This window comes from Accipiter gentilis, chromosome 6 (genome assembly GCF_929443795.1).
Source record: "Accipiter gentilis chromosome 6, bAccGen1.1, whole genome shotgun sequence".
Classification (NCBI taxonomy): domain Eukaryota; kingdom Metazoa; phylum Chordata; class Aves; order Accipitriformes; family Accipitridae; genus Astur; species Astur gentilis.
Window position 1 is genome coordinate 16989226 of NC_064885.1, and position 22987 is coordinate 17012212.

At 44.2% G+C, this 22987-nt stretch overlaps 1 protein-coding gene across 5 annotated transcripts in view; it reads left to right on the plus strand.

The window, feature by feature from the left end:
- The first annotated feature begins 5173 nt into the window (after window positions 1-5173).
- Window positions 5174-22987, plus strand: part of INPP5D (inositol polyphosphate-5-phosphatase D) — a 55443-nt gene continuing 37629 nt past the window's right edge. For 4 of the 5 annotated variants that reach the window (XM_049803513.1, XM_049803510.1, XM_049803511.1 and 1 more), the window contains exons 1-2: window positions 5174-5386; window positions 10421-10484. In XM_049803513.1, coding sequence (XP_049659470.1) covers window positions 5253-5386; window positions 10421-10484 — 198 coding nt within the window. In that variant the 5' untranslated portion in view covers window positions 5174-5252. Of the gene's footprint in view, window positions 5387-10420; window positions 10485-11320; window positions 11437-22987 lie in introns of those variants that run through there. The other variant, XM_049803512.1, reaches the window with a different exon arrangement.

Consider the following 22987-nt stretch of genomic DNA (forward strand, 5'->3'; position numbering starts at 1 on the left):
GTCTTGAGCTTTTGCATCAGCATCCCTCTGGAAATCACCTTTGCTGATACTTCTTTTCATTGTCACTTCTCATCTTTCAGCAGAAGGTTTTTTTTGTACTCCTGCTGCACCCTTAGTTTGGCATTGGCTTGTGGCGTCTAGATTATGAAGTCTATTAAACATACTAAAACTGAACATGTGGTTGGTTTTGTTTTCTGTTGCCTGTTCTCCCTTCTTGCCTTTTCCTTGGGCTGCCATTTTAAACATCATGTGCTCAAAACAAGCATGACTTTTGTATAGGGCCTCTCACCTTAAGGCCTCTGATAGACTTGATTAGGGATGCACATGTTAATAGTGTAGGGACTGTGTGGGAACAGAGGGCAGTGATTTTTATGCTGAGCTGTATTTAGTAAGTTGTAGATAAAGTCCTAGAGAGGGCACTGGGTTTACTGCCCTAGATCTGCAGTTACCTTCTTCAGAAAACTGCTTTGGCTCTGGTTAGGTACACTTCTTGCAATCAGTGTTAACACTTGCTGGCAACTCTAGTGTTCAGGGCTTGCTGTCTTCTCATTTCAGCAAGGCCATGAGGTGCCTTGCTTGTGTGATATTCCTTGCCCACTTCTGCAGTGGATTTGGGGCTGCCTTACTGAGTTCCCAGGCCACACCCAGGGACTTATGTCTAACTTAGCCTTCTCCTTACTTCCCATACTGTATGTTCTTGCTCATTTGCCCTTTTGCTTACATGGCACTGAGAAGCTGCAGTTTCTCATGTGTAAGAAAACCACAGCTTCACGTGCTCCAGCTGTTCCCTTTCCCCGGGCAGTCACAGCAGGACCCATGCAGGCCACCAGGACCCGCCCTGCCATGTTTGGGGACAGGGCAAGTGGCAGAAATGGCATTTTGCCTGTATCGAAACTGCAGGATCAGGACAGGTCTGCAGAGGGAGCTCCCAATTTATGGTCAGGAGGGGAAATACTTGGCTGGTCTTTCTAACAAGTGCTAAGCTATGATCGACACAGCAACTGCTCATTGCTGACAACCCCATGTCTTGCAAGCATGGCTGTTGTTATTACAGGGTATCATTGGCATATGAGGCAGTGTGTCAAACAAATAACATTGCCCCACTTTCAGCAAATTGCAGAGGTGCAGGTGTCAGAGGAAGGGGACCTGACCAAGTCCAGAGCAGCATGACAGTGCTCAAGCTGGAAGGCTTTCCAATGTGGACAGATTTTCAGCAGGTTTCTGAAGGAAACAGCCCCAGTTTTGGTGAGAGGCTATTCTGAGTCTATGGTGTGATTTGAAAGGAGGCATTATGCAGTGAATAGTACAAGGGGGGTGACCAGAAATGAATGGGTACCAAGGGAGACACATCAGAGCAGATGGAGCTAGGAAAGCTTTACCCATGCCTCTGGACAAAATTCTGCTTTATGAACTAGTCTGTGCTTGTTTGCTATGTGCTGTATTCTGTGTGTGTGTACAGGGGAATGGCTCCAAGGAAAGTATGTTTGTTTGCTCTGTTAGTGAAGAAAAATATCTTTCTAGAGCGCTTTCAGAACACATCCCCTTTGGGGAACACTAGCAGGTTTCATAGGATCCTTTGCACTGTCACTGCTCAGGTCTGTGAGTCTCTGCTTGCTCAGTGTCTCCATCCTTACCTTTTATTGCTGATAGCTTTCAGGGGTAGTGGGAGAAGGTGCCCTGATTTTTCTTACTATCTAGGTTTGTTTCAGGGCACCTGGAGGCTGCAGGTACCAATGGAGTGAAGAGATCTCATGGCCTTCACAAATACACCTGTAATTTGCTGAGCCCTTCCCAAGCAGCAAGTCAGTAACAAGGTAGGCTGGAGTACCATGGAGTGGCTCAGCTAACCAGTACTTTGTGGGTATTACTCATGTGCTCTTTATATGTAGGCCAGAGTCTAAATACACCTTATGGCCAATAGCCTGTTACTGATACCTCATGAGGGAATGTTATATTTAGACCAGCAAGGCTAACTGCTGTCCTATAGAGTTAACCTCCCTCGTCAGGCATACTATGGAATACTTTTGTTTTATGACATGAAAATGCATATTTGAGAACATTTCATCTGACCAAGCCTGGCAGTGCCTGTGCTGATGCAATGTGCAGGCTGGATATATGTGGGGCTTTTGGGTGACCACTGTGCATCTTGAATGATGCTACAGACAGTATTTATCCACTGGTTCTGAACAGGCTGGTGAGTTCACAGCCAGCTGGTACAATACTACCTGGACATCTGTACCAAACCCAGTTTAGATAAAGTATTTATTGCAATGTCTGAGAGGCAGCTTGGAATAATACCCTAACATAGGGGAAAAGTAATGTTTCCTTTGTCCATAGACTGCCAGGGCTGCAATTTATTACTATTCAACATCAAAATGTGTCCCAGTTCTTTGTCTGTGGCCTCATTCTCTCAAATAAGTTTAAATGAAATACTGCTGCTGCAGTTATCTAAAAGCTTCTGTTGAGTCTGGGTTGGATTTGTCTGACAGAGGTACCCATTATTCTTTTGTTCTACAAGGGTAGCTCTTACATGGTGTTTTGTCCCTACTGTGGGACAACAGTGTAGACTATTTGAAGCACATCCTATTCCTTGTGGAAACCTTAGGACTGTGCTGGCTACATTTGTAGTATCACCTGGCATGTAACTAGTGCAGGCTGATCACTCCCCCTCTATGGCAAACACTCTAGCTCCTGTCTAGGTAACTTCTCTAATCTCTTCTTCCTCAGATCTACTTGCCAGCCTTCTCTGACACAGGCACAAATGGAAAGAAAATGAATGTTCTAAGTATCTCCTGCAGAACAGCTTCTCGTCTCTGTGCAGGACAGAAGAAGTTACCACTGTCCTTTGGGAATCAGGTAGTTCAGCACATGCATGCACTTGTGTGCTGACCACGCAGGGGTCGGTCTTTCTCCAGCGCTGCAGCATTCACATGCCAGCACCATGAGAAGTAAACCAGATGCCATTTCCTCCTCAGGCAGTGTTGCAACTGAGCCATTAGGGATCACAGAGCTGTTTATGTTAAGGGTTTGGAATTCACCTTTTGAGCAGCTGGAGCTGTACTGCGCTTTCTTTTAGGACAAAGAAATACTCACGGAAACCAGCTTGCACATCATCTTATTGCCACAATCATCACATGTGTTTGGATCCCATCCCCTTGTTTATGTCTCCAAGACAAGGAGTTGTGTGTGGCTGGACAGGGAATTGACACATTTGAAGGAAATAGCAGCAGCTTGCTAAAAACTGAAGTTGGTGGTGGGATAGATAGGAGTTAAGTGTTCAGTACACAGCTAATCAGTCTCAGATGTCTTGTACCTACCAGGTCTTGTACCTCTCTGTTAACTTGCAGTAGGTCAGGAGAATCTCTCCAAACACAGTTTTATTCCAGCAAAACTTAAGCTGTGCAGCAGCTCTGTCCACTCTGCGTCCACATATGGGTCCATTGCATAGAGAGCACTGTGAGGTTAAGCAGTGGTTTGACATTCAGAGCTGTTCTGCTTCCTGCTGCAGCTGTGTTCCAGAGAAGCTACTCTAAGTATCAGAAGTCCCAAGGAGCTGGTACAGGTGAGGCTAGCAGCACACTGTGGCCAGGCAGGGCTGTCAAAGGAGCTGCACAGTCCCTTTGCCATATGTAGACACTCTCCTCAGTGGGGAGAATAGGGTTTGTAACCACTCTGTAGCTTATAAGAGCTTACAGCTACTGTCCGTGAAGAGCTACTTCATGGCATTCAGCATCTGACTCCATTTAGGTACCTGAATCCACGGCAGTTTGGCTCCTAAAGCCATATGTGGATCTGGGTGAAGCTGAAGGGCAGGTCCAGCTGAGCTAATTTTGGTCTGTAGACAGTGCTTGCTCGGCGTGGACAGGAAGCCCTGCACATTGCAGTTCTGCCCATTTAGCAGGGTCTTATGCTGGCTGCACAATTTTGAATTGCTGGTGCCCACAGTTTAATCTCAATGGCAGAGATTAAGGTAGACATTGCAGAATAGATATCTGGATAACTGAAAGCACCAGGAAGGCTGGTAGGGATGAATGCTGAGCTGTACTGGTCCACTCTCCCTCTCCATACCCATAAATTCTAGTCTCTCCCACTTTGGTGATAGGCTGCTCTCTCCTACCTTGCTGTCCATGCGGTGTACAGGGGCAACACTCCATACATGATCCAAATACCATGGTTCCAGCACTTGTCCTGGCTCTGGGAGGTGAGGGTTGCATAGGGCTAGCAGTGTCTGTGCCTTTCCTGGGAACTCACCCTCCGTACTCAGAATCCCAGCTCAGCTGCTGATTTTTGGTATAGCTCAAACGTGGATTTGCAGAAGTGCTGCCTTCAAAGGCAGAGTGGTTGGAGGTACAAGATAGGCATCCAAATTTGCCATGCAAAGTGCCCCTGCAGCAGTGTCCTTGCCTGCTGCAAAAATGCCCCTTGTTGCTTTGCCTTGGAGATGCAGCACTGAGCATGCCACACAGCAGAGACAAGGGGCAGATGTACAGACAAAGAAAAGGGAAGTGAAAGCTCCGGTTCTCCTCTCTCTGATGCAGGTTGTCAGACATGGCTTTGATCTATCCTACCTTTGGGGATTTAGAGTAGGAAAGATCTTTGAATCCATCTCACGGTAGCTGATAGGGAGCTTTGGTCACAAATCCCCAGAGCAAATCAGCCTCTAAGTATGCTTCTGAGCATGGAAACATGCAGTGGTAATTATTTTTTTTCAGTTCTTTGAAGTTCCCTTCTCACTAGGACTAGACAAGGCAGGAATGGGGCAGTCAGTGCTAAGTATCTCTAAGTATTTCTGATCAGTCTGAGATTTATTCCCCATGGACACCTGTAATGGATAGGACAGACAGACAAGAAAAAGATGGAAACTCAAAGGGTCTGGCAAGAGATCGTAAATGAGACAGCAGGCCACCAAAGCCTGGGGGACAGAATCAGTGGAAGAACAGAAGAGATCCCCAGCTGGGACTTTTTGATACAGAGTGTTAGGACATGAAGGGGGAGGGAGAGACAGGGAACATGGGCTTGCTAGTTGCTTCAGCTGCAGCATGAAGAGGGAGAGCGGGGGCTGCAAGAACATGTCACGCTCACTCTCTGAGCTGTTTGAGTTGAGGAAGTTGTCCGCGGCTGAGTTTCCTTTCCCTCTCTGTACTACTGAAACAGGAAGCTGGTGAGCTGAAGCTGCCTGATCGTTACACAGAGACACACAGGCAGCTCTGGCAGCTCCTGTACTGGCATTCAGGTTTCCTCCAGCTGCAGCGATGGATCAGTGCTGGTACCACGGCAACATCACTCGCTCCAGAGCCGAAGACCTGCTTTCCAAAGTAGGCAAGGATGGCAGCTTCCTTGTGCGGGCCAGTGAGTCAATTGCTTCGGCATATGCACTCTGCGTGCTGTAAGTACAGCTTTCAACCTCGCGCTTCATGCGGCCACTTTTGTTGCCACTTGTGCAGGGGGTAACACCCTACATCCTCTACAGCACAGAGGCAAACAGCCACTGTACCCACTGGGAAGGTGCAGCCCACATCAGAGCATGGCTGGTTTCACCTGACTGGGCCACAGGGTAGGGAAGGGTTGGGAGCAGGGCCAGGCTGAACAAAACCATATTCTTTTACTGTTGTACTGCTCACACCACTTTTCCCCTGATTCAAAAGGAGAGAATAATGAAAGATACTGTGGCTGTGCTCTGAGAAAAAATAACCTCTTGACCTCTTTGAGCATGTTAACAACTTGGGTCAGGTATTTACATTTAACAGCTCAAATACTGAGCTTGGTATCCTCACAGGCACCTTTCTTGCTCTGGTTCAGTGTGTGTCTGACCCACCTGCTTGTACAATGCTGTGTCCCATTCAGCAAAAGGCTTGAAATAGTTCCTGGAGCTGTGCATGATACGCCCGGCACAGCAGTCATTGTACCTGCATCATTAATGTGGCTCGTGGGGTAAATATTTCATGTGGGAAACAGGGAGAGGAGAGAAGTGCTGACAGCCCTGACCTCCCTGTTCTGGGTTGGAGCTGGGGACCGGAGAGCAAGGCCTCCTGCCCTGAGTTTGTGAGGGGCAGGTGTTATTTCTGGAGGCAGGAGTGCAGGGGCAAGAGGAGATTGAAGTCAGTAGGTGAATTCTGAGGTATTTGACTTTGTATTACAGAGAGATAAGACAGTTGCTCTCTGCTTAGGAGAGATCAAGAGACCCTCTGTGGGACCCTGTTCTGCCTGTCAGATCCTCTTTGCTGCCATTGTGCAGCAGATTAATAGAACTTATGTCATCCTTACCCCACATTAAATTACAAGCAGGTTTCTTGGTGTAGTTTCTTTCTGAAAGTAGATTTCTTGCAATGGTAAAGGCGGTGCTGCTGTTTATAATTCTGGTCTGACTGCTTGTCTCTGAGGTCAGGCTTCTGGTGACAGCACAGTCTGCTGCAGAGGATTCATCTGCAGAAAAGCGTGGGGCTGGGTGACTGCCCTGTAAGCATAGGTGTTGGACTGTCAGAAATCTGTGGCTGGGTAATGGGGGTGTTCACAAAGTGCAGAGATCCTCTGTGCCTGCCTGTTAAGATGTTTGTAATAATGTGGGGAAGAGTTTTGTCTTGCTGGAGGGAGCAGAGAAAGAAGGGTGGCTGCAGATGAATAGCCAGGACAAGCAGGAGGAAGGACAGGCAATCATGTAGCACAGGCTGAGGGCCCAAGTTGCAAGTGGGGGAACATTTTACTAGAATAGACTGTTGCTTCCATTGAGTGTTTCTAGTATGACCCCTTTGATTTGCCTTGTAACCAGTATGTACACAAAATATTTTTTCAGACTGATAGTGGGGATTATAGAAAGGAAAGGTGCTGTAAAAATGTCTACTAACATGCATTTGCTTAAGTTTTTCCATTGTAAATGTTTACACAGCCAACTTTGAAAGCCTTTTGTGACTTGAGAGACATGGAATCAGGAAATAGGAACAATATCATGACCAGGATTTTCTGAACCGGGAGCCAAAGGTTATGTTCTTGAATCCATTCTGAGGTGGCTAACGTGAATGGCTTGATTAAAGAAATGAGGAGTACCCAGCCTTGTCAGCCAAGAGCAGATGGATCTGTGGTGCAAAGGGCTGGTATTAATTACAGTCTGAGAAATGTCACACAAATTTCTGACAAAGTACCTAACAAGCTTTCAGCTTATGCTGGTTTGCAGTTAGTTTGTGAAGAGAAAGGGTTAAAGGTGGTGAATAAGTCTTTCCCTCTGAATGTCATCCTGACAAAATGGGCAGTTTTGCTGAAGCTGAAAACTTCCTCAGAGATGTATCAGTTTCAGCTGTGTTATTTACTGGAAGGTGTTTGAAGTTTGAGCTCATCAGTTACTTCTGTTTAAAACAACAGAGAGGCTGGAGATAAAGAATGAGAGACAGAGGGGAATTGAAAGCCTGACTGCAAAAAGTTTTCACAAAAGAAAAGTGAAAAAGTGTCAACTGTGTATAGATAAGGAAAACAAAAAACCATGAAATTTGCTCTGAAAAAGAAGTGTCATAGTCTGCAAAGCTCTAATATTTATTGGGCAGATCAGTCAAAATCCAGCAAAAGCACTTACTATATCATAGAATGAAATATCGATTTTCTTGAAGAGTTGCTTAGGAAAATAGGGTTTGTATAAATATAGACAAGTAAGGGAGGTGTATTTGCAGGGCCTTTTAAGAGTGCCTCCTTGCCTTTTCTGAAACTTTGAGCAGCAGCATTTAACCTAGCAGAGAGCTGAAACAGTCAGCAAATGCAGAGGGAACGCTCCTCCCCCTGCACTGCTGTCCTCTGCTCTACTGGTCATGCTGCCTCATAAAAGGCAAGAAGCAAAGCCATTTTCCTCCTTTCTCTGTGCCTGGATCATTTGATCTGCCAGTTTATTGACAAGAAATGGGCTCTTTGACTTACCTGGTGGGGAATGCCTGGATCCTGAAATAAAAACTGAGCCTGCTTAGTGTTCACAGCGTGCAGCACCTGAACTGGTATCATTCTTCCAGGGGATCTTCTGTTGGTGGTTCATGTGTGAATGGCTGCAGGATTGACAACATGGCTAGAGGTGACCCTCAGAGGCTAGCTGCAGCTTTAGGATCCCTCTCAGAGGACACAGCCTGTGAGATGACTTTTCCAACCCCCTGTGAGGACAGCCTCTCTCATGGTGCACTTAGCACCATGCCTAACATGGCAGTCCTGTTTAGAATTTCCAGGCACTCCCAATATGCACATCATCACCTGTGCAAATATATATACAGCAGGAGAGGAAAGAGAAAATACAAGCCTTGTCCCCTTTTCTCCTCTGGTTGGTTGAGAGGACAGAGAGATGACAAAGTACTTGGAGACATGTTTAAGCTGAGGCTAATGTTGTATTTACCCCCCCACACAGAGGGCCTGAACAGTGGTTGAGCAGTTCTGAACTCAACCCAGTTTTTAGGGAGGACCTCGAATGTGACAGTAATTGGGCCCACATAACTTGACAGTCAGGACACTGAGGACAGAAAGCCTAAGGGTAGAAATGGAGTAAGATTCCCAGTCTTCTCCATCCACATGCACTAAATTAGGGGACTGCTAAAGAGGATTCCTGCTTTTGATGCTAGGAAGTGCTCCTCCCTGCTCCTGTCTCATCCAACAGCCCTTCTTTCCTTGCACTTCCACTGATCTTACCTGTCCTCAGCTTAAACCTCTTTACAAGTATGACAGCAGCCTCGTAAGGCCTGTGCGATGGGGCACTTTCTGTGAAGGTAACAAGGAGGGTCCTCTTGTGATGCAAGAGCCATTGAGCTGGTTTGTTTATCAGTTTCATAATCTACACACACACAAATTTTCCCTCATCAGCTGCATGAGCAGTTCTGCTTAGCCCTGTTTGCATATCAGCAGGAGGAAATGGTGTAAGAGAACTGCATTGACAGATAAAAACAAAACCCATACCCTTCCTTGGGGTATATACTCATCTGGTGTTGATTGCCCTGGGCTTGGTGAAATTAGCAGTGTTGTGGCAATCCAAAGTAGTTGGGGTTCCTGTCTGTGACTTCCAGCTCTGCACCAGATCCTCAGATATCTGAATGAATAGGTGCCTGTGAAATGGTCTTACGTCGCTTAGTGAAGTAGTACTGAGCTCTGGGAGCACTTCTAATCCTTCTGTGTCCTTTGCATTAATGCCATCAAAAGATACAGGTTCATGTGGCTACATGACAAAATCATCCAAACACCCTGGAAAAACTCAGCTATGATTTATATGTAATTTCTTTTCATTTCCAATTGCTCTTTGTGATTCCTTGTGTAAGGCTGCCTAAAATCCTGGCGATCTCTCTTCCTCTCTCCTGCATGGAGTGGTTCTGAAAGGTGTATGATGGTTAGACTCACAACATAATTGTAAAAGAGGTGAAGATATTTTATTCATCTGCCTGATCTGCCCAGCTGGGGGGCTGACCTCAACCCACATTTCATGACAATTTCACAGGTAATGCAGTGTTTCTGCTACAGCCAGGGAAGCTCTGAGACTGGATTGTGGTCTTTTCCTTTGAGAGGAAGGGGTTGAAACCAGCGTTGTTTGCTGGCCTAAAGCCATATTGTAAGTTTTAAGAGTGCTTTGCAAATCTTAAAAGATTTGATCAATGTGTTGTTCACATGGGAGAAAGGTAAAAATATGTATTTTTTTTAGTCAACACTTCTTGGGCAAGCTCCACAAAGCTCAGCAGCTGCTGAGGAACGTCATGCTTCCCACATGCCACGTTACAGCACTGCTCAGGCTTCTCTTGGGCTCTTGTGCGTTAATGTGGCCCTCCACTGGGCAAAAGACTCCTCCATGCCCCCTTAAATAAGAATCTAATTGAATTTAGCTGGAAAAAAATGTTCGTTATGGCTGATCTACAGATGCACATGTACAGTGTGCATCTGCACCAGGATAGCAAGATGAGTTTTCATTTAGGTTGTTATTTAGGATTTGTGCATGAAAATGAGCCTAGCAATCAGCTGTCTTACTGTGATTTAGCTGAAATCTATAATTTGTTTTTTCCAATACAAGTTGATGCACATACTAGCCCTTCAATTTACTCATTCATTGCTGATTTTGGCCCCGTGTCTTGGATTTCTGCTTTTTCATTCCTTCCTGAGATGCCCACTCTACTGACAGCTTGAGCTATTTGGTGTTTTCTTTCTTTCTGGCCAGAAGAAGAGTTGAATAGCTTGCTCTGAGGCTGATGCTGATACCACTTTCTGCAGTAACATCTGCAAACATGTCTCAGTGACCAGGAACACTTCAGGTTTGTGTTAGTTCACAGACTTCAGGGAAAGAAACAAAGAGAAATGTTTAAAATCCTTGTGCATGAAGCCATCTGTGTGCCTCGGGATCTTCCAATACCTTTTCTCACGGGAGATGTGCCATGGTGTGATTCCCTTCTGGAGACAGTCTAATCATATCTCCTCTGATCTGTTCTAGGTTCCGGAATTGCGTTTATACCTACCGAATTTTGCCCGATAAAGAAAATAAGCTAATTGTCCAGGTAAGCCATGCTGTGTACCACTCGGTCCCACAAAGACACACCTAAGACCACTCACTGCTTTTTTTTCAAAGCAGTTCTAACACCAAGAGAAAAAGGATATAAGGAGTTAAACTAATGCACCCAGCCAGCACAGTGTTGGTCTCCAGTCCACTGCTATGGAGATCTTAGTCTCTGTTCCACTGCTGTGGCCGTCAGCACACAACAGCACACAATTTAACATGTGTGCCTTCAATTCAGTGTTACTGCCATGTTTTATATAACTGAGAACCTCAGCCCATGGAATACCTTTTCCTCTGAAGCCAGCTTCTTATTAATACAATCCAGAATTGCAGCACAATTTACCTACACCTAGAGAATGTAAATTGAGTTGTGGTCTCAGGATCCAGAAAGTACTAGCATTGAGGGCAGGAGTTTCAGACCTTCTGTTTATTCCTATTCTGCTTTAGGATCCTGAACGAGCCACTTCCCCTTCCTGTACCACCTCTCAGCCCTTGTTTTCTCAATATAGATCATGAAACTTAGGATGGGGAGATGGATGGGGCATGGTCTCTTACAGCCCCAAGAAGTGGGCATGGCTTTACTAGGAGGCAGTGAGGGCTGTAGCCCACCCATCCTCTTAGCACAGCCAGTGCTGCATGGGCATTCCCTATAAAATGAAATGGAAATGCCCATGCTACCATGTGCCCCAGTCTGCCTTGCTATTCAGAGTGGGTCTACATTTGTTCCTTCGCATTTCAGATGACAATTAGCTTCCCTCACTAGAATACAGATTTCTACCAACTCCATGTGTGGCTCACATGTACCATGTTGCTTATGTATTTCCTGATGTGTTTTAGGGGCAACAGTTTTTCTTTCAGATCTGCACCAAAGAGGCAGCATATCTGAAACTAGAGTGATCAAGTCAGTGGGAACAGTTGAGTGCTGCCAACTTTCTTTCAGCTGTGGGCTGCTGGTAAGAATTGTGGATTGTGTGTCCTGGGTACACTTTTGGGTGGCTCAGGCTTGGGCTGTTCTTAGGACCCCTACTCAGATGCAGCTCTGCACAAGCACAGTTGTATTGCCACCAAGGCATATTCTGGGCTCTCAGCACTGCGCTCCAGAGGACTACGTGCCCAGAGTCAGCCACCAGCATCAGCACAATGTCCTCACTGGCCTTGCCAGTTACAGCTGGTTTCTCTGGAGCCGTTGAGATACCTCTGCCTTGCTTGCCACAGCACTTCTGTTTCCGAGGAGGAATTGGCAGCAGGACACTATGCCAGACTCGACCTGGGTCTGTATGCGTTACTGTGGCGTCTCACCAAAGCTAATCCATCTTCCCAGAGTACTGAGCAACACCATGCAGAGGAACCTGTGCAAGCTCTGCAGGCTGCAAGCATGGGGGCCAGCACTCAGCTGGAACGAATAACCTGTCATTCTGATCTGGCTCCACACAGTATGCTGCAGGTCATTTGTAGTAATACTCGATTCTTCCCTATCATCTGATATATCTCAGCCTTATTGTCCTAAATAATGTGTTTTGATGTATTGTCCTAAATAATGCATTTTGATGTATTGTGCTGGTGTGATGATGTGTTGTGATGGTAAGACAGGTGTCCAGAAGGTGATACAGTGCTTATCATTATTTACATACCTAGAGCAACTGCAGAGATCAGGATGTCATTATGCCAGACACCTCACAAGGGAAGCACCCCAGGCTGGCAGAGTGCTGGGGAGACCTGAGGCCCAGGCAATGGGTACGACTATCCAAGTACCACAACAGCTCAGTGGCAGAGGCAGGATGGGAGCCTGGTGCTGCTAATGATGTCCTTGCTCTCTGCACTGGCACCATGATGAGGAAGGGAACCTGTGGAACTCTGACTCTGAGTGGGTTTGGGGTATGAGTTTGGCAGCTGCTTTGTCTTTTAGAAAACAAGCACAGAAACGATCATGTGTTGGCTTTTTCACCTGAGGGGGAGGAATAAAGAAAGGGCAGAGGTTACCTGCAAAGGCAGCTATACAACCCCACACTTTGTCCTTACATGCCTTGGATGGGCCTTGGCAAAGCCCTGGTCCCCTCCTCTGTTAAGGAAATGTGATCTACTAGAAGTATACCCAAACTGATGTGTAAGATTCTCTTGGGATCTGTGTTGTGATTGTGAGGCATTTCTCATGTTTATATGTTGTGGGATGCAGAGGGACTATGGTGGAATACCTTTGTATGCTGGGTTGCCAATAGCTGTAGGTTGAATATCAGGAGTAGGCTAAATTAAGTGTGCTGTTAACTCATGTTCTGAAGACACACCATCTCCTGTTTTGTGCTGCTTTGTTCCAGTTCTGTGGGAAAGGCAGAAGAAGGGGGCTGGCTGCTTCTGGCGAGAGGGAGACGCAGTGAGAGTTGTAACAGAGGCTCAGAGCAAAACAGTCTCATGTTGTTGGCTGCTGTTGTTGGTACATTGTTCCAGCTGGGCCAGACTTTTTTGGTTGTTTGTCTGTTGGCTATTAGATAAAACGAGCTACTTCATGTGTATTACAAGATCAGATTTTTGAAAAGAATGGTTCTACTGTGCAAGGACATAAAAGCTGTTGAATAGGAAGGAGTTTTGACATTTTAAAAAATCCCGTTAAAAAGGAAAGAATCTACTAATCCTGTGGAATTAGAACAGGTGTTAAATTAATACAGCAATCAGTAGATGCTTATCAGTTCTGTGTTTATGAAAAAAAAAAAAAACATAGGAAAGATTCAGTACTAAACCCTGAGATTAGCCTGTATTAGTTACAAATATGGGCCCTGATCATGCAATGTGACCTTTTTTGCCTGCACGGTGCTCCTTCCTGAAGGTAACAAGGTTGTCTTCCTGCCCAGATCTGGGCTGTTGTCTGTCAGGCATTTTTCATGATGACAGCAGGTTCAGAAGATGTGTAATATCACAGCTACATACACAGCACTTGTGACATGATGGCTCTCCCTCTGCCACTCTGTGGAGTTTTTTCACCTTTAAAACTGCAAGTTGCTTCACATTTTTTTGAGTCTTGGAGAGTAGATTTAATTTTTATTTATTTTTTTTTTTAATTAGAGCCTGGTCCTGCACCAGTAGAATGATACTCAGTGTCATTTTTTGCATGGTTAAATTAACTGTTCAGGTACAGGTGGCAGAAAGGGAGGTGTATATTTTTGCATTTGGTCTGAAGAAAAAAGTGTTTGCATATGTCCTTCCCTCATTTTGTGGCATGCTACTTGATCTGCCACTGGGTTTCTGCATCTGCAGCAGCTCTACAGCAATTAGCCTAGTCAGGAATCCCTCTTGCCTACCATATCTGCAACCAAACTGGTATCCCCGCAAAACATACCATGCCATAGTGATTACAGTCATAGACTTTCTTCTTTAAACACAATTAGAAATTCTTTCCTTCCTTTTCTGGGACTGCTGAATTTTCTTCCATTACTTGAGACTTCAAAATACAGGCAAAGAAATCTATGGCTTGGATGAATCAAACTTGCATCCTGCTGATGAAAACATATTTAAGGAAGGGGGGGGGGGGTAACAAAAAACCCTTGAAACACAGGATCTGTAACAGCGAGTAGAGATCTTTGTCCTTAGGCTAAGAACAATTAGTCATCAAGATATCTCTGTTAGCCTGCAGACTCTCACTGTAGTAAACCACTGAGAAGCTGAGACAGGAAGAGAGCAAAAACCAGTTACATAGAGATCCAGAAGCAGGGGCACAAGGCTGGAAATCAACTGCCCCTGAATTAGCTTAGGTGCTACCTGTCTGTTGGGCAAGTCACAGCTGGGGTACTTCACTTTCTTCTCTGTAGAACAAACAAGTATGATTTTCCTTTGCTTAAATGGGGAGGAATAGTTAATGCGGAGTTGAAAGTTTGGGGACTAGCTGAGTGTAATTTGTGTTTGTGCAAAGAGGGGTGGAGCAGCAAAGGAGCCCTTGGGCATCACAAGATCAAATTAAACACAAGAGACAAACTAAAGATACTACAACTGTCTTTCTAAGCCAGGCATCTATGGTCAGTTCTTCCCATCCAGATTCACAGAAGATAAAACTTTCCTATGTTGTCACTTAAAGCATCTCATTTATACAACTAGCTGATGTGTCCATATGACCCTCATCACTGCACAATCTGAATTCCTTGTGGTCTTAGCCTCTCCTCAATGAGGGAAAGTGCTCTTGTTCCCATTTTACAAATGGAGAACTGAGTCGCAGTGTGAGGATTGGGTTACCAAAAATAATTTTAAATATTTGTCCCTTGCTGACCTTACCAGGATCAGAGGATGCGTGTGATACATCAGTATTCATCCCCCCTCATTTTAGGTGTGCAGTCAAAGCTGTCACGTAGTCAAAGCTGAGTTGTATCTCTGTAGTCAGCACAGAAGAAACGGGTTTCTGATCTGGGTCAGCTAAACTGTCCTTGGCAGGTCCTGTCTCAGTTGCCTAAAGAGCTCAGAGAACCCCCTTAGGCTGCCAGACTTGGCAGGCTGCAGTCAGGTAAGGAGATTCCCATTGCAGCTGAGAAGACACTGAGGTAAAAAGCTGCTGTTGAAAAACTGTGATACTGCCTTTGCCTAATGCTTTACCCGGTATTGCCTTTATATACTGCAGTTTTAAAAGGTCACTGTCAAGAGTATAACCTGCCTAATGAGTGAGGATGCTTGAAAGAGGTGATGAGAAGGAAGAAGACAGTGGCTTTGGCCGGTCAGTGAATATGGATTGGTACCAGGTAGTGTGGTACCATCGCTAAAACCCTATGGAGTTTGATCTCTCTAGATTTCTGGTTCATCTCAAATAGGAGCTCACAACTGCTGTTATCTGATCGCTGTTCGGCAATCTAGCTGCAGTGCAATCAGTCATTTCTCAGTGGCAGCTAGATTGCATCTTAGTTTATGCTCAAAGTCTATCAGATAACATTTCATAGGTCATTTACAGGATCAAGCACTTACATCATGCCACTCTCTGTGAAGGCTGGGGGCAGATATTCCTGATGGACAGATGTCAACATTGCACAAACAGGTCTGTCACCAAAGATGCCCTTGGTAAAAGCCAGTGAGAGAGAGTCAACCTAGTAGTTATGGGAACAGCTTTAGCTTGTTGCTAAAGGTGTTGTCTCCTTAAGAAACTGGGGCATCTGCTGAGCAGGCTTTTGGTAGCTTAGTGCCATGGACAGATTTTAGAATTGTGTGCTGTATCCTCCTGTGCTGTGCGGCATGGTCTGGCCTCTGAGTTTGCGGAAGCTGCAGCCTCCCATGGGCATGACCTGATGCTTTAGCTCAGTAGCTCAGTCATGTAATGTTCCCATTCTGCGATCCAGAACTTGAACCAGACATGTTTGTCCACCACCTCAGGGCTCAGGCCTCCCTTGCCCAACCACTGCTCTTTCCTTCTACTTCTTGCCAACCTGTTTTTTTTTTTTCTTACATTACCCTTAAGTCTGCTCTCTCATTTATGCCACTAGCTGAGCTCTTGCTTCCAGTTGTATACCTGCCTTTAATGTTGCGGGCTGGCAAAGATCGAGGTTCCAGCCATCCACAATGCCTTGAGTAGTGTTTGTATCTTTTGGCTGCGCCATAGGAGAGGGCAGAAATAGACCTTGACTTGAGCAGGAGTAGGAACCACTTTACATTTTCAAGCAAACCGGAAATTTAAAACAACGCATGCAGGTGAAATGTTTCATTTTGATTTTGAGCTTTTCAGAAGTTATCACAGTGTTGCTGGGATGTTGAAGACAATTTTTTTTTCAGATGGAAAAACTGGATGGTCCTTTTGAAAAAGTACAGATAAGCAATTTTGAACTTTTCACCTTTTTTTTTTTTTCCTAAATTAATGGGGAAGAGGGTGGTTGAACGAAGACCATGCCTTACGTAGCACATGCTCCAACTCCCTTAATTTTTTTAATAAACTTTTTTTTTTCAGTTTTGCTTTGAGCAAAACTGTTTGACCAGCTCCAGAGTTTGGCAATTTCTGTGGCTTACCTTATTGTGAAAAGGAATCACGAAAGCTGCCGCCTTCTCATGCTGCTTAAGAGACTGTATTACAGTATGGAAAACATGAGTAATTTTAAAGTTACTGCCTGTCTTTTTCTTTCCACTTCACCTTCCTGGGCTGTCCTAGCTGCCCAGCTCCTTGACAGAAGGCAGTGGTGTGCATGCATCTTCCTGTGCTCTGCTCCGTGGGTAAGTGTAGGAGACATTAATTTTGCAGTTCTAGTGCCAGATCCATCATCTCTGTGAGCATAAGCACTGCTTGCATTCGTGCTGAAATTCACCATTGCTGCAAGGGCTTTTTAAAAATTACTTACATTTATACTTACTACTTGTTGTAAAGGGAGGGCCTGACCCTATTTACTTGTAGGTTTTGCTGATTTCAGTGAAAATTGCAGATGCCCTGGCAGCACTATTTTACATTGAGTGATTGTCTAGCTCTTTTTTTTTTTTTTTTTCTGGTAATTTTTTCTAGTCTGGTACAAAGCTGCATGCAACAGGAAACAAATGGTGCTATGTGAGCAGTTAGAAGCAGGCCAGCAGCTGTGACTCACTGTATCAACTGACACTGAACCTGTAGGTTACCAGTGTCCTTGTAGCACTGGCTCCCAGAAGGCAGGAGAGCCAATAAATACTGTGTATAGGGTTTCCTGCTGAAACCCCTCCCTCTCCGGCACACTTCTAGAAACACATTTTGGATGAAACATCTAGATTTGTACTCTGTCTGCATATGGCTTGGCTAAATATGCCAGAAAGACCAAAATCCTCTGTCCCAGGACGGGCAAGACATACAATGAGAGGGCTGCCTGTACACACCAGCAGGTCAGCAGGATTGTCCCAGCCTCTAGGCAGAATTTGTTCTGGCTTCTGTTTATGAGTCCTACAGGGTGGAGCTCAGCATAAAAGCTTCATCCTGTGTGCTAACCTGTTCTCAGAGCACAGACACAAGGCTGGCAGCCCATCCTGCCAGCATGATCTGATAAGAGTAGGAGTTTAGGTCAGTTCCTGCATTCCTGGTGTCACTGCTCTTGTCACCAACGTCAGAGGCAGTGTCTGGCTGTGGCACATGCAGTACCAAGTCCTTTGTGAGCCCTTTGCAGAAAGATGCAAAGTTTTTGTCATTCTCTTTGATACTGCACTGTAATCCTAATTTGCTGTGCTGCTCTGACATGTGTGGCCAAGAAAAGGCTTTCTGTAGTAAGGATTTTATGATTTGCCTTTGATTTTGCTGACCTATTGATATCTGATCAAAACCCTTCTACTAGGAAATTGCACTTCAGCTGGTTTCAGTGGGAGATAACACAAAGCAAAATCTTTTGGGTGACGCTCACCCATTCACAATGTTGCAGCCACTTATAGCTTCTGTCAGACAGGTGTGTACTTGCTCAAATTGATGTCAAAACCTCATGGTCTCCACTGAGGACAGGGCAAGCACAGGCCTGCCCAAAATACTGCTTGCAGGCTGCATGGAGACTGTAAGTCATCCATGGTCTGCTTGCAGCTGAGAGGCACTTGGGACTGTTGGCCTCCCTCTGTGTTGAAAGGCAGGAGGAGACCAAGTGTCCCACCAAGGAGGATGCTTGGTGGGCTGGAACACACTGGCTGGGGAGCCATCTCCTCCAGGCAGGCGTATGCCGGTGGGCAGGGCAGTGTGTATTTGGACTGGTGTGCTGCCAAGGTGAGAGGTGTGCCAGCACCACATGGTGCATGCCGGCGTCCCTGGGAGTTACAGGGGGATAATCAACAGCTGCATTGCTGCAGGGGAGGGGAAGGCACAGCAGTGTTGCATGAAGGACAGAGGGGCATGGTGGGGCTTGGAGGAACTATTTCAGTATGAAACAGAGAGGGGGTCACCAAGGGAAAGAGCCAGGAGGTGCAACCCAGTCTTAGGGTGAAACCGAGTGGTCCCAGCAAAGCTTTGGAGTTGGGGACCCAACTGAAGAGTCAAGAGCTCATCAGAGTGCAGAGCTGCAGAGCCTCTATGGGAAAGTGGGATTTTATGCATAACAGTAAATTTCAAGAAAAGTTAATGCTGAGAATGGAACTGATTTCACCCAAGTGAGTCACTACCACAGAAAACTTGCTATGCTTGTGGTGCTCTGTTCATACTGAAGGGCTGAGGTATAATCAGGGTGATTACTTTACTTGGATAGAAACAAGGGTTAAGTGGACAACCAGGTAACATTTAGGAGCAATGTCTCAAAACATGGTTAGGGAAACACATTTCTAGTATGCCCAAATACATAATTATATTAAGCTTCATTTTATTACTGAAAATGGTAGATATTCCAATTTGAATATTTCCTGTATAATTTAATGTTGCTTTAAATCAATTTGTAAAACTCTTTGCAGTCTTTACATGTAGGACTGAAAATAATTTGCAGTCAGACCTTAGCAAAATCTGTGCACTTCATGTTCCTGCAAACTATCCAAATCTGTTTATGCAAGGAAAATGTTTTTTCCGCTGTTGCATCTGAGGTAGGAATCAATATAATGCATTTCACAGGTTTTGAAAAACTGAAAGAAGCAGCATTTAATAAGAGAACTAGGTATTTCCTGAAACATGCACATTCCTGCTACTGAATCTCTCAGTATACAAAATTCTTCATACAAACAAACCATATCCAGCTTTTGTCTAGTTTGAACCCTTCTAGAATGTTTCCAGTTTCCTGAAAATATAAAAATAACATTTAGAGAAGATGGTTTAAATCAGGTTCAAGTGATATTATTATTTTGTTTTACAAGCTTCAAAAAAATGAAATCAGATATTTGAAAGCTTATGCATGCCATGAAGTGAAATCCCTTTTCCTTTTATCTGGATGTACTTTCAGATAAAATTTCACTCCAAAGAGTGAAATGCTGAAGAACATCATCAATTTCTCTTACAGTTTGCCCTCCAATAAATGTGTTACATCATAAAGGTTTCATCATGCTTAAACAACTGAAAATTGCAAATAGGCAGTCCTCACTGAATGTACAAAAGCAACTTCCAGGTGCTGCAATATACTTTAAGATTCAGAAGATAAAAACATTAGGGCTGTTAAGCAGTAACCAGTTTAACAATTACTGTTTTAGAAGAATAATTGTTTCACCATATTATCCTTTTGAAAGGCTTTGACCACCTAGAACCACATACCCAGCAGCTCTTTCCTACCCCGCTGGATCTTTCAGTTCCCGCTATAAGAGCCTGAGTGCATAAACAATTGAGTTTGCTCTTGGCACAAAAGTGGGGCAGAGGCTTTGGCTGGGGGGCAGGAACAAGCGGCTTTCAAATATTAGGTGGGAACCTCAGCCTCCAATGGCAAAGAAACTTTCTCCAGAAGCAAATATACTTTAGGTAGTTCTTGCTGTCCCTCATCCCCCTGCAGACACTTCCACCCCAAATCAGCCATTTCTGTGGGCACATTTTAAAGGGAGGGGTAGTAACCTCTGCTCATGGACTGAGAACTATAAGAAGTTTTGGGGTTTTTTTAAACAGACTTTCCAAATTAGCTACAGTCTGTGCTTGAGAGGTCAAATGTATAACCCTAATTGAGATGAGCACCTTGAAGACACACACCTCAATATCTCCAGGACTAGCAAAATGAAAATTTTCTTGAAATTCTAAACCTCTTCTAGCAGATGAGGAAAAATAATTGAAAACTTATGCAATCAGTATTATCAACAAGAAGATATTCTTATTTTTCACTCATCTGATGGATGTTAGCTTTACTATTATCTGTCACATAGTGTTTAAACCATTTGATTGTCTTATCCTTTTTATATTTTATATTTCCAAAGACTTCTGATGAAGCATCATAACTGAATTTAAAATATTCAGGGATACAACAGATTATTTCTCTTTCAGCTATGTGGTAATGAAGCACCATGTTATATTGCTTCTGTGCTTTGAGGCATGATGGGTCACAGAGAAAAGTACTTATTTTCAGGGAAGTCTTGAGTTGTTTTCTCAAAGAAAGAGAAGCTAATATATTATTGGTGCTATATGAGGCTTTTTTGTCCTGATCATTTAAGATAGGAATGAGTCTTGGAAAACATTGCTATTGAATTTGTTTACAATGAGTTCTTATGGCAAATATCACCATCTGTACAAGATAGTTTCTGCACTTGTTACTGACAGGGTATGCCCTTTCTTCTTTAGAGATATATCTTGATTTGCTTATGAGATGTATCCTTGCAGGCTGCGTCCTCTGTGCGGATGCAACTCATCCAGCAGGTCACAAGTAATGCTTAGGCTCCAGTTAGATCTAGCTCACTTGATCTGCTCTGCAGCCTTAGGGAATGGGACCAATAGACCCTACATGCGCTGCAGCTTATTGCTGATACAAATATAAAATATGAAGATACAATCACCTTTCAATAACAACACATTCAATTTAAAGTATTGTCCTGGTTGCACTTGTTTTAGGTCAGTGTCGTCTGTTCCACCAATACTTTTCAAATTCAAAAGGATTTCAAATTTTAAAAGGATTCAAATACCTTTCAGTGGTTGAAGCTATTTCATGTAGTTTTAAAATACATTTAGAATCCTTTAGTTTTGAGATTGCTGCATAAATGCAAAGCACACAGGACTTGATGTCAAATGAGAAGATTTTTTAGGGAAATGAAACAGACTTTAACAAAGATAGCTCAAATTCAGTCATTTCAGAGTCTCTCAGAGAATGAAGTCACCATGCGACTTTTGGTTGTTCCCAGGTCTTTGCCCTGCTGTCTGACTTCTTTTGTCTTCAATTCGTAACTTCTGACAGAGTTTTCAATCTTGGTTCTTCTCTGAAAGTCTAAGTTCATTCCCTTCTTTTCCATCCCAGGGCTCTAAAGCTCTTCTTTTCCAGTATTATAAAAGATAACATGCAGCACAGCGGGGTTCACCAAACCCCGTGGGCAAAGTCTAGCAAAGCTCTCTATGGACTGGGGTTGCTTTATGTTAGCAAGCTGTTAAGCCTAAATTAAAATTTCCAGATAAGTCTGCATTAGACCTCATTCTCCAAAACTTGACAGGGATGTAGTGACCTGTGTTGTTTAAAAGTCTTAGTATATAAGTGTTCTTTGTGATCGAATGCGGTAGAACCCACATGCAGTAAGCACTGCTTGTTCACAGAGGCACTAGATAGCCTTTCCAGAAGTTTGTCTTCACTTTATGCCACATTCCGGTATGTCCAAAACCAGAAACCTTGGCTTGGGTCCAATTTTAGGGGGCAAAGTTTAACAAAAAATTTGTAACACCACATCTGCTATTTTTATTCCAGAGATGCAGTTCAGGGGAGAACATAGAAGGAGAGGGTTTGAAGGATGGGTTTTGTTTGTTTTTAGTTTTGTGGTTAGCTTTGTTAAATGACAGTGGTTCTTCAGGCTGGATTCTGTATCTGTTCAATTGGCAGGTATGGCTCAGTGCTTACTTATAATTGGGTAAGGGTTTGTCTTACTTATGCAGTAAATGAATGAAATAAGGGACAGTCTCTTGAAAGAAAGGGTGAGTGGTCACCCTTGGTGTCACAAAAATAGAAAACAGTTGTTGTAGCTTAAAGCCTGAGAAATTTTGCAGGCTAAAGACAGGAAATTGTAAGGTGCTCACCCTTATCTGTGCGTTGCTTATGGTTTTTAATTATGCAATCCCAGAAAGTTATGCAGTATAATGTGGTGAATGCAGCTGTTTCACATGCACCTTCTGCCTGCATTGCTTTGCTTCAGCAGTGTATCTTCAATAAGTATAACTTCCTTAATCTTACATTTTCTCTTTTCCACTGGATATTTTACATAATTCATGCATATTTAGTGCTTGGAGTCTGTTGAAACTGGGATTCATTTAGCACCGAAGACAATAGGGAAAGCAGAGAGCTGATTATGGATCCTCCACTGTCTGCCTGCAAAGGTTAGATGAAACCCCCAGAAATGTAGTGAGGATTCATCTGAGCTGCGGGGTCCTGCCCTGCTTGTGCAGGCAAAGCAATTGTAGGCATGCCTTCGCCTGTCTTGCGGACAAGTTCCTTCTCACAGGACTTCAAACCCCACACACTGTTGCCTGGGGATGTATTTATTGCCTTCTACAGAGCAAAAAGCTGAAGCGCGTTTGGGAAGTCCCACCAAGCAGCAAGTATCAGTGACCTGCAATAGTTTCCCCAGCTCAGTTACTGTCAGCAGTGAGCGCTGACAAATGAGAACGATGACCTCCACAAACTGCCTTCAGAAATGATGACAATGTTACATTTGCTGCCTTGGTTGCCTTGCTAGGTCTTGAGGACCTGTGTTTTCAAGCTTGTTCTGGTAATCACTAGAGCTAGATACTTTATGAAGAAATGAAAATGGAAATTTTCATTTAAGTGCTGAAGCTTTTCAGTTGGAAAACCAAAAAGCAAAAGGCTTGTGATAAAATTACAAAAATTGTTAGAAGTAGCGTACTCCAAAACTTTTACTTAAATTCTACCCACACACTACAGAAGTGCTTAAAAAATTGCATCAGATCCCCATGGATCTGCAGTCCTTGCTCATTCATCACCAACTCATCTGACTTGCACCCTGTAGCTAAATTTAATACCA